General features: G+C 45.2%; 1 protein-coding gene across 4 annotated transcripts in view; it reads left to right on the top strand.

Moving 5' to 3' along the window:
• Positions 1-23,431, top strand: part of CSNK1G1 (casein kinase 1 gamma 1) — a 260,942-nt gene that overhangs the window by 68,464 nt on the left and 169,047 nt on the right. For all 4 annotated transcript variants that reach the window (XM_084640922.1, XM_084640920.1, XM_084640919.1 and 1 more), the window contains one exon: positions 13,489-13,886. In XM_084640922.1, coding sequence (XP_084497048.1) covers positions 13,709-13,886 — 178 coding nt within the window. In that variant the 5' untranslated portion in view covers positions 13,489-13,708. The remainder of the gene's footprint in view (positions 1-13,488; positions 13,887-23,431) is intronic.

Here is a 23,431-nt window from a genome sequence, read left to right as displayed (position 1 = left end):
CACTCCAGGGGCAATAGAGGAGGTTCCTCAAGAGTTCAGGGGCAAGGGGTTCTACTCCCACTATTTCCTCATCCCCACAGCCAAAGGTGGGCTCCGGCCTATCCTGGATCTGCGAGATCTCAACACATTCATAAGGAAGATGAAGTTTTGCATGATCTCTCTGGCTGCCATCATTCCTTCCCCAGATCTGGTGGTCTGGTACGCTGCCCTTGACTTGAAAGATGCGTACTTCCATATACCTATTGTCCCGGCCCACAGACGATTCCTGAGATTTGTAGTCAGTGGCCAGCACTATCAGTTCAGGATGCTCCCGTTCGGGTTCTCGGTGACACCTCCCTCCCCCCCCTCCCCCCCCGCCCTGGGTATTCACCAAGCATATGGCGGTCGTGGCACCTGATGGTTGTGGTCCTCCACAAACATCAGGTGCAAGTATTCCCGTACCTAGACGACTGGTTCATCAAGGCCCAGTCCCAAGCACGGGCCTCCGAGCATGTGTCCCTGGCCCAGACCACATTCCACAGGCTGGGCCTCATATTGAACATGCCCAAATCTACACTGGCCCCGATGCAGAGAATAGCATAGGGTTCTCTTGGACTCCACACAAGCCAGAGCATTTCTGCCAGAGCTATGCTTCCAAGCACTCACGGACATTATCGAAAACCTTCACTGGTTTCTCACAACATGGCCAGAAATTGCATGAAACTATTGGGGCATATGACAGCCTGCACATACCTGGTCCAGTATGCCTGGTTACACCTTCGGCCCCTACAGGTATGGTTGGCACAGGTGCACAGGCTGGGCAGGGACCCGCTGGACATATTTCTCCCCCCCCCCCCCCCTTTCGAGTCCCTCCACTGGTGGCTGCAACCACAAGTTGTTTGGGCCAAACCCTTTGCCAAACCCCATCCTATGGTATCCTTAGTCACAGATGCCTCAGCGCTCAGATGGGGAGTGCACCTGGGCAATATCAGAACCCAAGGCCTTTGGTCCCACACGGAACTATCTCTGCATAGCAATGTAAGGGAGTTGAGGGCGGTTAGACTGGCATGCGAAACGTTCCAGGTCCACCTGCAGGGCATGTGTGTTAGTGCTGACGGATAACACCGCAGCCATGTTCTGTATAAACAAACAGGGTGGTGCGTGTGCCAGGAAGCACATGAGCTGTGGGATTTTTGCATTGCCCACTCAATTCATCTAGAGGTGTCGCACCTTCCAGGGGTGCAAAATGAGCTAGCTGACAGCCTCAGCCGCTCATTTCATGGTCACAAATGGTGCCTCAGTCTGGCCATCGTGCACTCGGTTTTCCAGAAGTGGGGCTCTCCTCACACAGACCTGTTCGCAACGTAGAGCAACAGGAAGTTCCAGCGGTTCTGCTCCTTCCTGAATCACAGCCCAGGCTCCATCGCGGATGCCTTTCACCTTTCATGGTTGGGTCACCTGCTGTACACGTTTCTGCCGTTCCCTCTCATACACAAAGTCCTCCTCAAGATTCGCCGGGACAGGGCTTCCTTGATCCTCATAGTGCCAGCGTGGCCCCTCCAGCACTAGTTCACCATGCTGTTGACACTCTCAGTGGACAGACCAGTGGTGCTTCCTGTATGCCCGACCCTCATCACACAGGACCACAGCCATCTGCAATACCCCAATCTGGAGTCCCTCCACCTCACGGCGTGGAAACTCCATAGCTGAACTCTCTTGAGCTTCAGTGTTTGGACCCAGTGAGGGAGGTCCTGCTGGGAAGTAGGACCATAAGAACATAAGAACGGCCATACTGGGTCAGACCAAAGATCCATCCAACCCAGTATCCTGTCTACCGACAGTGGCCAATGCCAGGTGCCCCAGAGGGAGTGAACCTAACAGGTAATGATCAAGTGATCTCTCTCCTGCCACCCATCTCCACTCTGACAAACAGAGGCTAGGGACACCATTTCTTTCCCATCCTGGCTAATAGCTATTAATGGACTTAACCTCCATGAATTTATGCAGTTCTCTTTTAAACCCTGTTATAGTCCTAGCCTTCACAACCTCCTCAGGCAAGGAGTTCCACAGGTTGAATGTGCACTGAGTGAAGAAGAACTTCCTTTTATTTGTTTTAAACCTGCTACCCATTAATTTCATTTGGTGGCTCCTAGTTCTTTTATTATGGGAACAAGTAAATCACTTTTTCCTTATTCACTTTCTCCATACCACTCATGATTTTAGATACCTCTATCATATCCCCCCTTAGTCTCCTCTTTTCCAAGCTGAAAAGTCCTAGCCTCTTTAATCTCCCCTCATATGGGACCCGTTCCAAACCCCTAATCATTTTAGTTGCCGTTTTCAGAACCTTTTCTAATCCCAGTATATCTTTTTTGAGATGAGGGGACCACATCTGTACGCAGTATTCAAGATGTGGGCGTACCATGGATTTATATAAGGGCAATAAGATATTCTCCGTCTTATTCTCTATCTCTTTTTAAATGATTCCTAACATCCCGTTTGCTTTTTTGACTGCCGCTGCACACTGCGTGGATGTCTTCAGAGAGCTATCCACGATGACTAGATCTTTCTATCTATCCAAGATCTTTCTCCTGATTAGTTGTAGTTAAATTAGCCCCCATCATATTGTAAGTATAGTTGGTTATTTTTTCGAATGTGCATTACTTTACATTTATCCACATTACATTTCATTTGCCATTTTGTTGCCCAATCACTTAGTTTTGTGAGATGTTGAAGTTTTTCACAGTCTGCTTTGGTCTTAACTATCTTGAGCAGTTTAGTATCATCTGCAAACTTTGCCATCTCACTGTTAACCCCTTTCTCCAAATCATTTATGAATAAGTTGAATAGGATTGGTTCTAGGACTGACCCTTGGGGAACACCACTAGTTACCCCTCTCCATTCTGGAAATTTAGCATTTATTCTTATCCTTTGTTCCCTGTCTTTTAACCAGTTCTAAATCCATTAAAGGATCTTCCATCTTGCCATGACTACTTAATTTACGTAAGAGCCTTTGGTGAGGGACCTTGTCAAAGGCTTTCTGGAAATCTAAGTACACCATGTCCACTGGATCTCCCTTGTCCACATGTTTGTTGACCCCCCTCAAAGAACTCTAATAGATTAGTAAGACATGATCTCCTTTTACAGAAACCATGCTGACTTTTGTGCAACAATCTATGTTCTTCTATGTGTCTGACAATTTTATTCTTAACTATTGTTTCAACTAATTTGCACGGTGTTGATGTTAGACTTATCAGTCTGTAATTGTCAGGATCACCTCTAGAGCCCTTCTTAAACATTGGCGTTACATTAGCTATCTTCCAGTCATTAGGTACAGTAGCAGATTTAAATGACAGGTTACAGACCATAGTTCTGCAATTTCTCATTTGAGTTCTTTCAGAACTCTTGGGTGAATGCCATCTGGTCCCGGTGACTTGTTACTGTTAAGTTTCTCAATTAATTCCAAAACCTCCTCTAGTTACACTTCAATCTGTGACAATTCCTCAGATTTGTCAATTACAAAAGACGGCTCAGGTTTGGGAAACTCCCTAACATCCTCAGCCGTGAAGACTGAAGCAAAGAATTCATTTAGTTTCTCCACGATGACTTTATCATCTTTAAGGGCTCCTTTTTGTATCTCGATCGTCCAGGGGCCCCACTGGTTGTTTAGCAGGCTTCCTGCTGCTGATGTACTTAAACATTTTTGTTGTTACCTTTTGAGTTTTCGGCTAGCTGTTCTTCAAACTCCTTTTTGGCTTTTCTTATTACATTTTTACATTTAATTTGGCAGTGTTTATGCTCCTTTCTATTTACCTCACTAGGATTTGACTTCCACTTTTTAAAAGATGCCTTTTTATCTCTCACTGCTTCTTTTACATGGTTGTTAAGCCATGGTGGCTCTTTTTTAGTTCTTTTACTGTGTTTTTTTTTAATTTGGGGTATACATTTAAGGTGAGCCTCTATTATGGTGTCTTTGAAAAGTGTCCATGCAGCTTTGTGGAGGCGCGGCCAGGCGGCTCTGCGTGCTGCCCCATCTGCAGGCACTGCCCCCGCAGCTCCCATTGTAGCACATAGGAGCCAGAGCAGGGCCATGTGTGCCGTGTGGTGCGGCCCCAGCTCCTGCATCCCAGCTGGAGTGCTGGAGCGGGACTGAGCCTGGATCCAGCACCCCAGCCAGGCCTCTGACACGGCACACCGGCCGGACTGGGGCTGAGCCGCGCGATGCAGCTTGTGGGCCAATGTAAAACGGCTCGCTGGCTGAATTGCGCCTGCGGGCCATATTTTGCCTACCCCTGGGTTAACAATATCATCTCTTAGGGTACACCTTGCTGCCATTTCAGGCACTCAGGGGCAATGGGTGGGCCGTCTCTCTCCCCAGCAGCCACAGCCTTGGAGCTGGGGAAAGTTGCCTCTTTCTCTGGCCGCCGCAGCCCTGCATGTCCCAAACTCTCTTCCTCCCCCCCTTCTCACCCTACTGCCCCCCTCTCACCTACCCCCTATTCCTACCAACACCACTACCTCCCCTTACATGTGCATCTTCTCCAGGTTCCAGGCACCTAATTAGTGGAGTTACACCTGTGCAGCTTCACTAATTAGGTGGGTGGCCCTTCATTCGTGTGTGTGTGTGTGTGTGTGTACGTGTGGCCGCCCAGGCACACACCATAGAGGGAACTATCGGCGGACCAACTGAATGGAGCTCGCAGGTCCCCGTACCGCAGTTTGAGAACCTCTGGGCTGAACTATATATCACAGGATGCACTGCCTCTCCATCCAAAAAGGAGATCATGGTGTATCATGGGAGATTTAGTTTGAGTGCCTCATGGTCCCATTTACCCCCACCTCCTATGAGGCATTGTGGTAGTATTTCCAAATAAAAATATTTCAGTTTTTGGCAAAAACTATTTTGGTTCTTTTGGTTTTTTTGGCAAAAATAAATCCAATTTCTCTGGGGAGTTGGGGAATGGTGTTTTCAACCAGCTCTGTTTTTGACACGGCTGAGAGGAGTGTCTTGGAAGACACTAGACAGAGTGTAGCAGCTTAGATGACATGGGATGTAAAAATCTGGATTTGTGTGTGTGTCTGTAAATGATTCTGCACCCCCTTTATCCCAGGCTGACCTCACTGGTATTCACTATAACTGCTTTGCTTCTGTCTTGACTTGTCATACCCATTAAGAGTTAGAAGAATCCATTAGCTTCCTTTTAGTTCTTCTCTCTAACATTCCTCAGTTATGTGTAAGCATTTTCTGGAGGACATAGAAAAAACAGTGGAGGAAGCCCAGAATCCAGGAGCGACAGCTCTAGTGCAGTCTTCTGGTCCTTTTGCTGATCACTCTGAGATGAGTATGTCAAATTTCAAGGTGACTATACTTCTGTTCCCTCTCTGGTCCACTAAAGGCCTACACTTTAGGCTTCTGGTTCCCAGCTATCACTTCTCTTGGGCTGAGATTTGTGTCTGACTCCTCCCGGGTATTTTAAGGCCGCACAGCTTCTTGCCTTATACTGTGATATCCCCAGCATACCAGGTGCCTAAAAAGCCAGTGCCTGTGCTTTGCTGACTCTCCAAGGGATGTAAGCAGCAAATTGCTCACAGTTAAATTATCACACAGCTCTTTCTACGCAAGCACATTTATTCTCAAGGTAAAAGGGTTACAGAAAAAGCATTAAAACAATAAAAGAACCTGCACGCATGTTGAAAAGCTTACTTGAGGTCGTCCGCAATTCCAGCCTAGGGTTCTGATAGGTTTTAGTCCTTCAAAACCCATAACTGGGTTTTCCTTATGGCTGCAAGATTTGGAGGGCTTGCACCATTTCCAAGGATTTTTATGCGGTGATGGATTTTGTCTGGGAAGCACTCCCAAGACCAGAAACCCATAAAAAGTTGTTCGTATGTTCATATTGAGAATATTCTTGTCATTTCCTTTTCACTTAGACATCTTTGGAGAATATTGGGAAAAGGTAGGTGCTTGTGCTGACCTAAAGCAGTGTACTCATCTCTTTTTTTCTAAATGCTTGAGATGCTACGAAATGTAGGGAGTTTCCTGTTTATAGATCCATACTTCATCCTGAAGTTTCCTACTGAAATGTCAGGAGAACTTATGAGCTGATCAGACTGGTTCAGTCACAGCCTTATTCTCTAAGCATTAACATTTTGGCTCCAGACTCTGGGTTTCTGACTGCCTGTATGTTGCATCTATGGATGTGGTTAGTGGGACCTTCTTTCTAAATCTGACATGGAGGAGGGGGTTTCTGGTTAAAGTGATGGTGCCAGAAGTTTCAGACTAATCAGATGCTCATAACTTTCCTTTTAAAAACGAATCAAGCTTTTGGGGAAGTTTTGGATCAAGATCTTTAGGGCTTTCAGGTTAAGAATGCCTTTCCAGGACAACATAAGTTTTCAGCAGTTCCTTCCTGGCATTGCTCAGGTCTTCACAGTCACAACAGCACCCCCGCCCCCGAAGTCTTGGTACAAGATAAGATTCTGGAGATTCCACAAAGTAACAGGCTGAAGATGACTGAGCCCATCAGGCAGTCTAGTGATTGCTTAAATGCTAGGGGAGCAAGAGAGTGGGGCGGGGAGATAATTATTTCCCTTTCTTCTGTCAGTAGATCACAGAGGACTGCTGGGTATCCTCTGCTCTTCTCAGGACAATTGTTATCTTCCAGGTTCTCACAGATTTCACCCAAAAAATTGAGAAGCAGTGGACAGTGTTTTCTGGACATCAGGTTGTCTTGGAAGTGCCAGTGTAGGTGTGCATTACAAGGGTTTACTCTATGCTATTTATCATACTGTAGACGTATGTCTGTCATTACAGCAGTAAATCTTTGCTGACTATACAGAACGCATAGTACTACTTGGTTGCCTTGCATACGTTTTGTCTAGTTCAGGATAGGTGTGGCAGCAGTGTCTGACATTGCCGTTAGGATGGAGGTGCTCCCATTTGCGACTTAGTCCTCCATCCTTATTCATGGAGGCGGGAGTGGTTTTAGTTTTTGAGTCCTGTGTTTTTGGGAATAATATATAGGGCATTGGAGGTGTTAGTTTCATTGGTAGCTGAGCTTTAAGAGCTTTATTTTTAACCAGTGTCCCTTTATTAGATGATTGTTTCCATGTTGTGATTGGGTTTTGACTGAAAGCTTCTCACGCTGTTGCTGAAGTGAAGAATGTTACCTTAATGTGTTTAGTGAATTGTACTGAGTCATGATAAAAGTCAAGCATCCTCTAGATGCTGACCTGCTTAAACTTGAGTAATTTTTTCACTAGTTACCTTGTTGAGTGGGTGGTGAGTGGGGGGAGGGGGGGAAGGAAAGAGGGAAAATCACTTCTAAAGGATTTGCAGCATGGCAGGAAATAAAACTAAAATCCTAGTGTTCTGACTATTGGTCATATCTCCATGTGACTGCCCTCACTACAATCTAGTCTTTTCCCTTCCCTTTCCCATTCCTCCTTTTAAAATTGAACAGTGCTTTTCCTTTTAGCTAGCCCAAGGAATCATTCTTGAGGCAAGATTTACAATAAGGGTGAGGTACTAAGTTTTTTCCAGAAAGTGACATGACAATGGAATTGTTGTAACTGGAATACAAACTTTGATCCAATCCATTGCCAATCGGTTTAATTATGTTGTACTGGCTTTCATAACGGGGTATCACTGATTTAACACAACAGTTTTTATCACAAGCTTGAAGAATTTCCTCAGTTGAGCTTCATAGGTGCTACCCAACTACTGGGAAAGTAGACTTCTCCTTCAGCAAGAGATGATCCCATACAGTCCTTGTTCTTGTCAGATTTTTATATTAGACTAAAATGCTCATAAGTTAGGACCTTGTACAGTTCTCAAAGTTGGGGGCTGCAATACAAACTTAAGTTTTCATCCCAAAGGCAACTTCAGCTTTCATCAGGAAGACAGACTCCATTATCTGATCTCAATTTAGGCAATGTAATTTGTGCACTGATGCCATATTCCTACAATTACTTACAGGTTGGGTACAACTGAGCTTTCCAACTTCTGTCCACACTTTGTTTCCGGGAGCCTGGTTTAATCACTCAAGATGTACTCAAATTCTGTGGTGCTAAGTTCCTAAATAGAAGATAGAGGTAACATTTTCCAAAGCTCACAAGTCAGTGAGATGCTTTGGAAAATTACTCAGGGATACCATTTTAATTAAACCTCACCTTCTGTTCTGAACTGTAAGAATAAAGTTTGGGAATTGATGCAGCTGCATCAGCCACTCTTCTAGAAATGATACTAGTGGGTGTCGACATTAATCATTCTATTGTCAGAAAGCCTTTGTCAGATTATTTAGCAGTGATTTCTATTAATTCAAGTCATTTAGTTAAACTTTGCTATTCATTAGATTCTAAAACCATGTTTCAGTGTAACATTTATGGATACTAGAATTCTTAATACATGGTGACTAAGTTGGATGAACAGATTTTTCTGTGAGCATAGAAAAGATTTATTTTTGTACCTGTTAGAAATTATTAAATTTTTTAAAGATGTTTGCAGCAGTGAAGCTTGTGTGTAGAAAAGCATGCATGTCTTTAAACTTACCATTGCCTAAAGTCACTACTCTTCCCTACTGCCCTCCGAGTTTGTAGTAGTGAGCCTCCTCCTAGTCGAGAGACAAAAGGATTTGCTTTAGTCCAGAGGTCGGCAACCTTTCAGACGTGGTGGGCCGAGTCTTCATTTATTCACTTTAGTTTAAGGTTTCACGTGCCGGTAATACGTTTTAACGTTTTTTAGAAGGTCTCTCTCTCTGTCTATATATTATATAACTAAACTATTGTTGTATTGTAAAATGAACAAGGTTTTCAAAATGTTTAAGAAGCTTCATTTAAAATTAAATTAAAATGTTGATCTTACGTTGCCGGCCCGCTCAGCCCGCTGCTGGTCTGGGGTTCTGTTCTCCTAGACTGGCAGCAGGCTGAGCGGGGCCTGTGGCCGAGACCCGGGCCGGCAGTGGGCTGAGTGGCTCATCCCGCTGCTGCTCAGGGGTTCCATCCGCCGGCTCCTGCCAGCCGGGATCCCAGCTGACTGGCCCGCTCAGCTCGCTGCAGGTCTGGGGTCCCGGGCCTGCCCACATACAGTGGGTACCTACCTTCTCCCTGGTTCTGGCCATTCTCTTCCTCTCTCTGCACTGAGCTGAGGGGTGGGAGTGCACTGAGCACAGGGCTGGGGGTGAAGGAGCAGGCTGGGGGTTGGGGTGCAGGGTCTGGCCAGGAGTTAGAATGAGGGAGGGGGCTCAGGGTTAGGGAAGGAGGTTTGGGTGTGGAGCGCTTACCTGGGCAGTTCCCGTTTGGCGGGAGGGGTGCAGGTGGGAATGTGGGGCAGGGGGAGGTGCAGGAGCTCCTGTTTGGTGCTCAGGGTGGGGGTAGGGATGGGGATGCGGGGGCTGCAAGAGTCAGGATGTGGGGGGCTGGGGCCATGTGAGGGGGGTGCGGGTGTCAGGGCATGGAGTGTGGGGGCCCTGGGCGTGTGTGGGGGTGCCAGAGTCAGGGCTGGGGTCATGAGGGTGTGTGTGAAGGAGTCAAGCAGAGGGCTGGGTGTGTGTGAGGCGAGGTTAGGGCAGAGGGCTGGGGGTGTGGGCTGGGGTCGTGGGGTGCTCATGCCACTCTCCTTACACTTTAGATAAGCTATTACCAGCAGGACAGTGGGGTGGGAGGAGGTATTGTTTCATGGTCTCTGTGTATATAATGTCTTCTGCAGTTTCCACAGTATGCATCCGATGAAGTGAGCTGTAGCTCACGAAAGCTCATGCTCAAATAAATTGGTTAGTCTCTAAGGTGCCACACGTACTCCTTTTCTTTTTGCGAATACAGACTAACATGGCTGTTACTCTGAAACCTAAGGAAACACTGACTTTTTCTACAGAACCAAATTTGTATCCCAAAATTTCCAGATACTCCCAGTCTAAAGACTGAGCTTAAACTTGAACAATATTTCTGCATGGAAAAGTACTGTCTTGTTATACCTTCAGTACCTGTCTTGTAGTAGTAGTGTCCTGCTTTTCTTTCCAGAAGAATCTTGCTAACCCGCACGTTGCTAATAATGTATCAAGTCTCTCCTGTTCTTTCCTTGCAGCACATAGTTCTTCTTTGAGTTGTGTCCCTATAGGTGCTCCTCTGTAGGTGTATCCATGTCCCTGCACCTCAGATCAGTCTGAGGTCCAGGGACGTGGATATACCTACAGTGGAGCACCCCTAGGGCAGAGGTGGACAAATTACGGCCTGCGGGCCACATCCGGCCTGCGGGACCCTCCTGCCTGGCCACTGAGCTCCTGGCCCCGGAGGCTAGTCCCTGGCTTCTCCCCTGCTGTTCCCCCTCCTCTGCAGCCTCTGTGTGCCATGCTCCCAGTGTAGTGTATTAAACTGCTCCGCATAGGAATGTGCTACCGGTAGCAGTTATGGAGAGCAATTTACTACGCTACACCAGCGCAACGCTCGGGGCGGCCAGGCAATGCTCTGGGCAGTACAGCTGTAGCACCGCCAGCCACTGGTGCTCCAGGCAGCGCGGTAAGGGAGCAGCGGGGGTTGGATAGAGGGCAGAGGAGTTCAGGGTGGTGGTCAGGGGGTGGGGGTGTGGATGTGGGGGCCCAGTCAGGAAGAAGGGGGGGTTGGATGTGGTGGAGGGGGGCAGTCGGGCAGAGGTTCTGGGGGCGGTCAGGGGACAGGGAGTGTGGGGGGGTGGATGGGGCAGAGGTCCTGGGAGAGCCCGTCAGGGGGTGAGCAGCAAGGGGGTGAGCAGATAGGGGCCAGGGGCACAGCCTCCCTTAACTGGCCCTCCATACAATTTCGGAAACCTGATGTGGCCCTCAGGCCAAAAAGTTTGCCTGCCCTTGCATAGGGGGACACATCTCAAACCACAGTTACTCAGAAGGCAAGTAACCTCTTCTTCTGTCTCCTGAGGGCTAAAATGCTTTAGCCTAATTAAAGCTATTGGGATCAATACAGGATAATTGGGTCAAATTCTATAATAGAAACATAGGGTTGGAAGGGACCTTGAATTCATCAAGTCCAGGCCCCTGTGCTGGGGCAGGACCAAGGAAACCTAGACCATCCTCAAACATCCAAGGTGTTTCTCCAACTTGTTTTTAAATGCTTCTAATGATGGGGACTCCACAACCTCCCTTGGAAGCCTCCCTTAACTACCCTCAGCCCTGGTCTACATGAAGAGTTTAGGTCGAATTTAGCAGCGTTAGATCGATTTAAACCTGCACCCGTCCAGACGACGAACCCATTTTTGTCGACTTAAAGGGCTCTTAAAATCGATTTCTGTACTCCTCTCCGACAAGGAGATTAGTGCTGAAATCGACATCGCTGGGTCGAATTTGGGGTAATGTGAATGCAATTCGATGGTATTGGCCTCTGGGGAGTTATCCCAGAGTGCTCCATTGTGACCTCTCTGGACAGCACTTTGAACTCCGATGCACTAGCCAAGTACACAAGAAAATACCTAAGAACTTTTGAATTTCATTTCCTGTTTGGTCAGTGTGGCGAACTCAGCAGCACAGGTGACCATGCAGTCCCCCCAGAATCGTAGAGCATAGAATGTTTCTATGCTCCCCCTATCATCTCTGTCCCTGAGGTTATCGCAGATTAGAAGGCAAAAAAAATGCACTCATGATGACATGTGTTCCAAGCTCGTGCAGTCCTCCCACGCTGATAGGGCACAGTTTAATGCATGGAGGCATTCAGTGGCAGAGGCCAGGAAAGAATTGTTGTGTTTACTTAACAGCAAAAGTATCATGCCTTGCTAGCGATCCTGCCCGATCCAGGTCGCTGCATCACATGCACTCCGTGCTGTGTCAGCCTTGGGCGGGGGCATGACCGCTTTGTGAGCAGGAAGGCCATAGATATAGACATTGCATTAGGTAGCTTCTGTAGCTAGAGAAAACATTCCTGTGCATTTGGCAAAGTCTGTGGCAAAAAAGGAGAAGCCCCATGACACACCAAACTATTAATAATACACAACCACACATTACATAAAGTATAATAGGTACCATGCGAGGGCTACATTCAAGTTGGGTTTCCGTAGGGTAGTGATTATCACGTTCACCTAACGTGTGAAAGGTCCCCGGTTCAACATCTGGTGGAAACAGGTCACTGTTCATTTTTCTGACTTCCCTCCTGCATTTTTAGTCTTAGAACAGACCAAGCTGTGAAATTTTACTTTGAATTGTATCAATTATGACTTAAATAATATGGAAGCTCTCTCTAAGTTATAGGCCCAGGTTCCTTACCCTTTCAGCTGCTCTGATAAATTAACATTTTTGTTAGGGGTGGGGAAAAATTTTCGTGACGCCTTTTATAGGGACTCTGAAATAATCTTAACATGGCCCACTGAGTGCAATCCTTCATTCTGGATTTGTCATTCCACAAGCTGAACTGCTCCTTAATACTGTCCAGGCTTCATGAGCCGTGGGAGCAAGGGGCAGGCTGGGGCAGGTGTGACCGAGCGGAGCTGCCGGCTGGGAGAGCAGTCTGAGGCAGAAGCCTCCAGCTCTCATGATATTCCAGGCAGGACTGAATCTCCATGAGATGAAACTTAAAGAAGAGAATGACCTGGAGTCTTTCCCATTCAGTGCTCTAAGAGGAGGGTAGCCACGTCTGTCCAGGCACCCCGATCGATCTCACCGAGGTCTGCCAGGAGCACCCAGGAGACATACGACGGCTATCAGTCCTACTGCACTCTCTGCCCTGAAGGCAAGGATCTGCTAAGTAGCAATACAGTACCGCGTCTACCAGAAGACGTACGGTGATGGTGAGCTGAGCAGGCTCCATGCTTGTATGGTATGACAAGCGTGGCAGCAGGCTGAGCAGGGCCAGCAGCCGGGACCCCGGAAAAAAATGATCGTCTGCCGTTGCTTTCACGGAGGGAGGGAGCGGGGCCTGACAACATGTACCCAAAACCACCCGCGACAAAGTTTTTGCCCAATCAGGCACTGGAAGCTTAACCCAGTGTTCTAATGGGCCGCAGAGACTGCGGGAACTGTGGGATACCTACCCACAGTGCACTGCTTTTTAAGTCGATGCTAGCCACGGTAGTGAGGATGCACTCCGGCGACTTTATGTGCTTAGTGTGGACATATGCAATCGATTTGTATAAAACTGAATTCTAAAAATCGACTTCTATAAAATTGACCTAATTTTGTAGTGTAGACATACTCTTTAGAGTTAGAAAGTCTTCCTAATATCTAACCTAAATAGCCCTTGCTGCAGATTAAGCCCATTACTTCTCATCCTACCTCTGGTGGATATGGAGAACAGTTGATCACAGTCCTCTTTATGACAGCCCTCAACATATTGGAAGACTATCAGGTCCCCCTCAGTAGTCTTTTCTCAAGACTAAACGTGCCTAGTTTTTTTTTGTTTTTTTTTCCAACCTTTACTCATATGTCAGGTTTTCTAAAACTTATTTTTTCCACGTTTGGTTAGCAGTAGCTATTTTCTTAATATGAAACATTAATTGATTTTATTCTTGCAATCTCATATTTCCTTTTTTCTTTTCAGATTCTAAAGATCTGCCTTTACTGAGTTCTCCAGGAGGTAACCAACCACTGTGGAGCTACATTAGTAGTCTGGAGATGGTGCCAAAAGAACTTCATGTTTCTATGACTTGTATTGTAACCTGACTCAGTGATACTTTTGGATATATATTTCTATTCTAAGGAGAAGAGTGCGTACTCCCAATTCTGCCAGTTTACTGGCAGAGATTTTGTGTTGTAAGATCATGGACCATTCAAACAGGGAGAAGGATGAAAGGCAGCGGACAACAAAAGGAATGCCAGGGAGGAGTGGGCATGGTTCTCGACCGAGTTCTGCTACATCCTCTGGTGTTCTTATGGTGGGACCCAATTTCAGAGTGGGCAAGAAGATAGGGTGTGGGAACTTCGGAGAGCTCAGACTAGGTAAGAATATAGCTGTCTTAGTGGCTTGCATTACATGAGTTTGTATCTCATAATTGGTGTTTAAAATCTTAAGATAGAAAGTAATGAATATTTAAGTACTTTTAAATTTAAATAATTTACTCTGGTGTTAAAGCAACATGATTCCACAAAAGCTGGTGCAGGTTGAGTGATAGTCAGGGGTGATTGTCACATGCCACAATTTCCTTGCAACTACAGAGTTGCTTTTTCTGTGACTATTCAGGTATGTAATGGACTACCTTTGTTCGAGTTTTGGAGTGCTTGCACATGAACAAATCCACAGCAAGTGGCAGCTGTGTATGCCCAAAGATGTGAATTCTGAACACTCCCTGGCAAACCTTGTTTAATGCATATGAAGGCTTATCTCTTGTATACCTTTTAAAATCCATTTTGCCTGTTCTGAAAAGTGTTTTTTATTAAACCTTTGAGCAACACAAAAAACTTACTGTTAACATGCTTACTCTTGTTACAAGTAAAATTCATCCAAGGCAAGGGATGTGTTCAATAAAAGATGTTGTTGTTTTTTGATATCATCTTTGTATCACTCTCCAAATGGTTTCTCTGTTACTTGGATCCCAAAAGCATAACTTGTTGAAGATTATTCTTGCATCTGTCAGAAGGAAAATGTCTTTTGCTTTTTGTTTTATGCACCTCTTATGCTTTTGCTTCTGTTAAAGGGGTTGCATCTCTATTTTGTTTTGCTTTTCTGTATCAGCTGTATGTTAGGTTGCAATATTTTCCGAACAGTTGTGTAACTATTATTCCTGCTTTCTTACTAACTCTGTGAAAGGAGCACTCACAGCCTGCTTGGTTTTCTTCTGGATCAACTAGCTTGTTCTGTTCACAGGATTGAGAATAATTTGAAGGCAATTGGACCAAGAATGCTGACTTCTGGCGGTCACTTAAAACTATTGTTTTAAAGCAATGTTGTTGTAGCCTTGTTGGTCCCAGGATATTAGGGGTATTATTAGCATTTCTCTCACCAACAGAAGTTAGGCAAATAAGATATTACCTCACCCATCTTGTCTCTCTGTTTTAAAGCCAAACATTTACTTATGTGATCAAGATGTTAATGTTGAGATGTTCCCAGCCTCTTTGGAGCCATAGGGATCCTCATGTGTGGTGACAGTTCTTTTAGCCAAGAAGGCCTGGATGTAGCTCCTCCTGGAACTAGTTGGTGTCTCTTTTGTGAACTAGAAGGGGTGGTTCATCAGTGCTGTATGCCTCAAGAAGCTGAATAAGTGTCCTCCATGGCATTTCCCAACTCCTCTAGGTTTGGGACTGGAGGACTGAGCTGCAGCTTGATACCAGAAATCCCATGTATTGTGCTTATAGATGATGATGTCTGATTACCAATAGATTACAAAGATTCATAGACTCACTGAAATAATGAAACTCCAGTCTAGTAGAGCATATTGGTGCTGTCCTGCAGAACTGCCACTCAGGTGCAGTGGGAACTTCTCTCTGAGATGTTGAGGAAACGTATGATGTGAGCTCTGACAAGTGGTACATATGGTTATATTAAAGGCTGACCTCTTTCCAGATGGGAACCTCAAAGTGATATGCTACTTTCTCAGGCTAACTTCTCCCAAAGAAATATAGTTTTCATTCTTGCTTCCTTAGCTTTTCTCAGTGACTTGTTTTCATTTATTTTCAATGCTGATGCCTTTTGAATCTCCAGGCTTAAAATTTGGACAGTTTTCCTTTCAGTGGCCTGGCGGAATGGTGATTTTACTTGAGGTTAAGAAATGCACTGTCTCACAAGAAGTGGGCTGTGTGAATGTAGTAGTGTGCATTTTATAACTTCTTGTTAAATGGCATGGATCTAAGAATGTTAGTATTGAGAATGTTAGTATGTAAGCTAGTCTGTGATGCATGGAATTTCTGGATCAGTGGAATAAAATAAAAATACCAAAATAATAAAAATAAAAAGCTAGGTTCAGGAATTCAACTTGGGTTCCCATTTTGGGGTAAGCGATGGGGGAAGAACTAACCAGCGCTTTGGTATCAGGAGGATGATTCTTAAGAGGTGTTTGTAAGAGCTATGTAAACTTGATCTCATGCATAGATTTTTTTTTTTAACTAGAAAAAAAATTACTAGCCTTGAAATGAATGGAACCTATAGATAAGTACTGTAGGCATCTAGTTAGTTCAGACATGACTAATCCCAGGGCTTTTCATAGCTGTCCAATGACAAATCCTTTGCTAGAGAGAAAAGAATTTGTGAAGCTAAATTTAGGATTTAGAAAATCATGTTACTATTTATGAGCACCTTAAAACATGCTAGGCTAACAATCCCTGCTCCACAGTGTTTACAATATAAATGGGACATGATGCAATAAATGAAGGTCATGGACAGGCAAAAAGTGGGCAATGCGAAGAGGGAAAAAGAGAGTGTAACAAGATCATCTAGTGGCTATGCAGTAAGCAGTGTGCAAAACTTGATGGTTCCATTAACATGTTTACTCACTCTTGCTTCTCATTGACTCCTCCTGGACACAGTAGTAGAAACTAGCTCCAGCTGGCCCTATACTGCATCAGTGTCAGTGGAAACAGTGGAGTGTGAACATGCTTAAAGAGGTCAGGTCCCTTCTCTGCTTCTCCTCTCACCCGCATGGGAATGCAGCAGCAGTGGTGCGAATCACCTCCAGGTGGCCCAGCACACACCCAGTCTTACCTGGAAGCAGGACAGTGACTGCCATTTATTCCTGAAGATTTGGAAATGAGAAGTGAAGAAAATGACACTTTCTAAAATTTGGAAGATAGGCTGTGACTGCTGTTCCAGCCCCTCTGCACTGCACAGAAACCACCACTGGTAAGGAGGCTGCCAGAGGGATCCATCTCTTATGGGGAAAGAGCCCTGAGCCTCAGCCTTGCTCCTCCTGGCTTTGCCACCATTTCCTGGTCAGGAGGCCTCTTATAGTTATAACTCAGACATTACTAAATGGTCAGTGCCTTCTGAACTTTACCTCTTCTTCAAAGCATGTAAGAACAATAGAGTTGTCATGGACAACAGAAACAGCTTACTTCAAGGAAACAGATTGTCTGATGCTGTTGGTGATGAAATAATACCTTTGACTTGATGTTGCCCTGGCAGACTTAATTTATGTTGACAGGGCTGTGGATGAAAAAATCCAAAAACTCAGCTCTTCACTTGCCTCTGTAGGACCCTCGCAGGTTCTCTGTGAACCAACACACACAGCTGGTCACGCCCTGGACCTCATGTTTTGTTTAGTTATCAATATTGACGGCATCACAACCCATGCTTTGGGCATGACTTCATTTAAGGCAGAACTCTACAATCTCCCAGGAAACAAGAAAGGCCCATGATCCTGATTCTATTACCAAGACTAATGGACACCATCAAATTACAAAGCCTGCTAAAGGACAGTAGCACTGAACGTATAGGACAAGGACTCAAGGATCTGGTGAATCATCATTGCATTCTAGCCTTTGATATTCTGACCCCCTAAACAGCTCCTCCCTCCCCATCACGCAACGGTGACTCCATAGTCTTAGAAGTTTAGTCTAGTTTTAGTTAGCTTTAGGTGGGAGCAGTAGTTTAAAAAAAAAACAAACTTTTTCAAACTTTTTTCCTAGTTTTTAAGGACCATTGTCCATTTAAATTTTCTCCCTTCCTCCTTGGAGCTTTACATTACTGGGCGATCCTGCCTAGTTCTCCTAGTTTTTTTTAAACACTGCCTATCATGGCAGAAGGTAATTCCAGTGAATGACAGATAATCCCGGTGTATCCGTTGCCTCTGGAAATCTCACTTACCCTCAAAGTGCATATCCTGTCTGGCAATAAAATCTAATGCCAGAAAAAACAGGGAGGTGAAAGTACATCTTGTCATGACGGAGAGCGCTCTTCGCTTGGCCTCTGATCCAGGCCCAGAGACATCATTCCTCCCCCTCCCCCTCAATACGTTAGTCTCCAAGTACATCAGGTACTTCTATTGCCTCAGCAGTGCACTCCCTGGGAGCAGTTAAGAGGAAAAGTCAAGATTTCTCTAATAAGGACCTCTAGCCCTCCTGGTAAGGAACCTACCTTGAAGAAGCCGCAATTGCTAATGACACTAGCCGTTTCAGCACCAATTGGTCTCCAACCTGATACCGACAAGGCTTTTGGTTCTTCAGGTACCGAAAGAATAGTTAAGCCTAAGGACTCAAAAATGTTGGACTCCGCCAAGCCATTGGTACTGTCCGGGGAGCAAAGCGGTAAAAATTATTTCTGCTCAGGCCACTGCCACAGTACCAACAACTGTTTGTTTCAGTACTAAAGGAATTTTGATGTCCTTGACCTCCCTGTGTCCAAGATGCATGACTCACCATAGTTTAGTACTGATCTGTTCTCAGTACCAAGGACCTGTAGGTCTCCAGACACGTCTGTTACCTCCTGTTTTTCAGTGCTCTGCTACTCCTAGAGTAATGTGGAAGAGGAGGATTCTGACTAAGATCTTGCCTCAGTTTCTCAAATTTGTTAAAGGTTTGCCACATCTCTAGAGGGATACTTTTCCAGAGGTCTTTGAAGAAGCCAATTATATTTGTGAGAAGTATTTACAGACACCACTTTGCTGGTTTGAACACCCATGGGTCATATGCACCTTGTCAGCCATGCTGGAATCCCTAGGTGGCTTACAATCAGCATTTTTCAAGGGACTCGAGTACCACGTGGCATAGAGATACAGTCTCTATCATCTTTCCTTTCCAGGAGACCTGAACCTTTGAGGAACAGGAAGCGAGGTCTGATTAAGAGATCTCCCCACATAGCCAACATCTCTTCTTCATCCCCAGATGAAGATGTAATTCCACCTCCACCATCCCTGGCTGACTACTTCAAGCAGTTTCAGGATCTTATTAAGAGGACAGCAGACTCTTTACACATCCTGCTTGAGAAGAGTAGAGAGTCTTATCAAAGCTGTTTGACATCCTACATACAGCATTATCTGCACAGATTGCCTTTCCTGTTATCGAAGCCCTCCTAGACCCAGCAAAGGCAATCTAGCATACACCAGCCACAATTTCACCCCGCTGCAAGAGAGTGGATAAGAAATACTATATTTCCTCAAAGGACTTGGAATTTTTATTTTCTTATCCCTCTGCCGATCCCCTGGTATTTGAGGTGATAGATGAATGTGGAAGGGCAGCACCGCACTAAATCTATGTATGCCCTATGATAAATATCATAAGTGCCTCAACCTGTTCTGGTACAAAGTCATACTTGTCATCCACTCTACTTTTCAGACTCGCCAGCTACCAGATGTTAATGGTGAAATACATCCACCCAAATTATGCCAAGCTCAATTCCTTTATTGTGCGTCTCCCATCAGAGCACAGAGAACAATTTCGGGAGATCATTGCAGAAGGCTGGCTTCTTGCCAGAACATCTCTGCAAGCCTCCCTTGAAGTTGCTGAGAGTGCTGTTTGTTCTTTCTCTGTGGCAGAAGTTATGAGACAAACCTTCTGGCCCAGCTCTCAGGATTTCCAAGGGAGGTCTAGAATACTGTTGAGGACTTTCCTTTTGGTGGCTCCAAACTGTGGAGAGCACAGTTTTGACGGGATTATCCTGCCTTCCTCCCCTTGGTGACCACCTTTGAAACTGCTGATGAGTTTGGAAGTTTATCATTACAGACATGTAGGTTTTGGCTATCATCTCCACAGGATACTCCACATTATACTTCCCTCCCACCTTCCAACCCTCCTTCCCCATTCCTTTTCAGGAAACCCTCTCATGAGCACCTTCTAAAACAAGAAATAGACTCTCCTACTCTTGCATGCTATAGAATGTGTTCCCATGCAACTCACAGGGAAGGTGTTTTCTTCCGGGTGCTTCCTGGTTCCAAAAAACAAACAAACGGTGGTTGGAGATCCATCCTAGATTTAAGGCTACTCAGCACCTTTGTGAAGGCACAAAAGTTCAAAATGGTAGTACTTCCCTCACTAAACCAAGGGGATTGACTCTCAGCCCTCAACCTTGAGGATGCATCTCTTCATATAACTATCACCTCTCCCACAGAATGTTTTGTTTCACTTTTGGTCAGGACCACTTTCGATATAGGGTACAGTGGAGTCGCATCATACGCGCATTTAACTTACACGAATTCAACTATACGCACTCAGCAAAAAAAAACTCAGTGGCAGTGGAGTACTGTACAGAAGTCGACGGGAGAGCGCTTGGGGGTCGATTTTATCGTGTCTAGTCTAGATGCGATAAATCAACCCCCACTGGTTTGATCACTGCCCGTCAATCCGGTAAGCATCTCTCTGCGCTGAGTGTGATTCTAGTGTTTAAAGATACATATTTTTTGTACAACTTGGCCCTTAAACGCAAGCCAACTATTTTATCTCTTGCTCAACTGAAGAAACCGTGATCTGTTCCAACTCTGCAGGAAAAACTGGCTTTGTTGGACTTATTGAGAGACAGTATGTCTGTCTCCAACGTGGCGCTTAAATATGGCCGCAACAAATCTAGCATCCGTGCCATCAAGATTCGAGAGAGAGAAATTTATCAAGCCATGGCATCAAGTGCTCCAATAACTGCTAAGGTGACAAGCCAGGTGCGTGATAAGACTTACTGAAGACTGAAAAGGCATTACACTTATGGCTGGAAGACATGAACCATAAACGTGTGTCTATCGATGGCAGCATGTTGCGAGAAAAGGCTCTTAGCCTCTACGCGCTGTTCAAACCTCCCGCCAAAGAGGGACAGCCTTCTGATGAGAAGGAATTCAAAGCCAGCCAAGGTTGGCTTAACAGTTTTAGGAACCGCTTCAACCTCAAAAACGTGTAGACTACTGGTGAAGCTGCATCTGCCAATGAAGAGGCAGCAAAAGCCTACCCCGAACAATGAAAGAAAATCATAGAAGAAAAGGGCTATCTTCCGGAACAAGTTTTTAATGCTGACGAGACTGGGCTCTTCTGGAAAGAAATGCCCAATCACACTTACACTTGAAATCAGAAAGACAAGCCCCTGGCTTCAAAGCAGCTAACGACCGTGTGACTGTGTTGTTTTGTGGCAATGCGACTGGGCATTTAATAAAGCCGGACTAGCTCTACAGGGCTGCAAATCCCCGTGCCCTAAAAGGCAAGAACAAAAATCTCCTGTCTATGTTCTGGCAATCAAATAAAATGGCTTGGGTGATGGCAGCGTTATTTCTGGATTGGTTCCACAAGTGTTTCATTCCGGAGGTCAAGCGGTACCTCAAAGAGCGAGGATTTGACTTTAAAGTGTTGCTGATTGTAGACAATGCTCCTGGCCATCCTGAGGCACTCTGGTTTGCGCATAACTACGTTGAAGTAGTCTTTCTCCCTTTTTTATTCCTTCCTTCCTTCCTTATGTGATTTTCGCCTTACGTGCTAACTTTAGAAACTAACCCTCCCGCGACTCCACTGTACTCCCTTTCATCTGCCTTAAGAGTCTTTTTGAAATTTGTCAGTAGTAGAGGTGCACCTCTACAGCAAAGGAATGTTGGTAGTCCCTTACCTTGACGATTGGCCTCTGAAAGGTCACTCTTGCAGAAGTTTCACTGGTTAATCACAAGGCCATAGACCTCTTCCTCGAACTGGGGCTACAGCTGAACATTCAAAATTCATCTTGACTCCTGTAGAAAAGTTGGAATTCATAGGAGCTTACCTTGATTTGATAACTGTGAAAGTCTACCTCCCAATGCGCAAGTTTGTGGCCCCATTCAGTATAGTCAACACAATCCAGTTCAGCGCTTAAACATCAGTCAAGAGCTTTCTACAACTCCTGGGACATAAGGCAGCTGGTACTTTTGTCATAGGCCATGCAAGGTTGCGAATGAGTTGCCTTTAGAGGTGGCTCAGGACAGTTAATTCACCTAGCAGAGAGTCTAAACAATCTACTGTCCATACCCACGTTCATGAAGGAATTCCTCTATCGGTGGTAACACCCTCACAATGTCTGTGCAGGAATTTTGCTCACCTTTCCCCAGCAATATTTATAATAGATTTATCCCTGTTAGGTTTGGGACGACATGTAGACACTCTCCCAGCCAAAGGCAGGTGGACACCTCTTGAGGCCATGCTGCACATCAGCTTGCTGGAACGCAGGGCAATGAGATATTCCTGTCTCCAATTTCTACCATTGATCAAGGCAAATACATAAAGATCCATGATGCACATGTCATGCACATTTTATATCAACTGACAAGGTTGTACTTCACTGCATATTTCAACAGTTTGGCACCCCTCAGGTAGACTAGTTCATCGTAGCCAGGAACAAGAAATGTACACAGTTTAGTTCAGGGGCAGGCTGGTTCACCAGTCCTTATGGGGATGCTTTCTTCTTCACTGGTCATCGGGTCTTCTGTATGCGTTCCTGCTAACTCCTCTAATATCCAAAGTTCTGGTCTAGATAAAGAAAGACAAGGCCAAGGTTATTCTAATAGTCCCGAGCTGGTCGATATAGAGATGGTTCCCTTACATCATTCAGATAGCTAGTTGCTCACTGATTACTCTCCAGACTGCCCCTTCTCTTTTCTCCCAAGAAAATGGGCAGATCCTTCACGCGAATCTGAGTTCTTCACCTCAAAGCATGGCTGGCCGTTGGTTCGCAGGATTAGAACCAACCTGTTCAAAGGCAGTAAAGAGAATACTATTTCACAGCATAAAACAGTCTACACACTACACTTACTTGCAAATGGATAAGATTCAGTTACTGCAGTGACCTTAAACACATTCCACCAACATCCTCATTGCTGTCAGATGTACTGGACTACATCCTAGAGCTAAGGACTATCTTTTGAGCTCCATTAGAGTCTATTTGGCAGCCATCCTGGATTTCCACTCCCAGTAGAGAGTTTTTCCATATTCACTCACCCAATGGCGGTGAGGTTCCTCAAGGGAATTGGAAGATTCTTTCCACAAATCAAGTGGTCTATCCCAACTTGAGACCTCAGTTTGGTTCTTAAATGCCTTACAAGACCACTGTTTGAGCCAATGGCTACCTACTCACTCCTCCATTTATCAATGAAGAGAGCATTCCTGGTAGTTGTCATGTCTGTTTGATGAATTGGGGAAGTAGGAGCCCTTGTGGCATCCTCCTCTTCCTCCCTCCTCCCCCCCACCCCCACGCCTTCACAATATTTTTCAAAGACAGTCAGGTTATGACTGCACTCCAAAAATATCTTCAGAACTCCATATTAAACTGCCCATACATCTTTCTGTCTTTACCCTAAACTTCTACTGGTAAGGAAGAGATGCTGCTTTACACACTGTCAGGAGGGCTCTGACCTTTTACCTTGGCAGGACTAAATCTTTTAGAAAGTCTTCCAAGTTGTTTCTCTGTGCATCTGTGTTCTAGTACACATTGACTTTTATTCATGAAGGAGACATTTCATAATTGTTAATTAACTAATCCATACGTTCAACAAATATTACTTCCTGGACAAATATGTGTAATATACCATAAACTGGATACTCAATTGGAGAGTACGCTTATAAAATTTGTGGATGACTCCAAGTTGGGAGAGATTGCAAGCATTTTGTTGGACAGAATTAGAATT

The sequence above is a fragment of the Lepidochelys olivacea genome, assembly GCF_965140295.1.
Source record: "Lepidochelys olivacea isolate rLepOli2 genome assembly, chromosome: 10".
Taxonomy (NCBI): domain Eukaryota; kingdom Metazoa; phylum Chordata; order Testudines; family Cheloniidae; genus Lepidochelys; species Lepidochelys olivacea.
The sequence above is the reverse complement of the archived record's forward strand: the minus strand, read 5'-3'. Positions and strand labels throughout refer to the sequence as shown.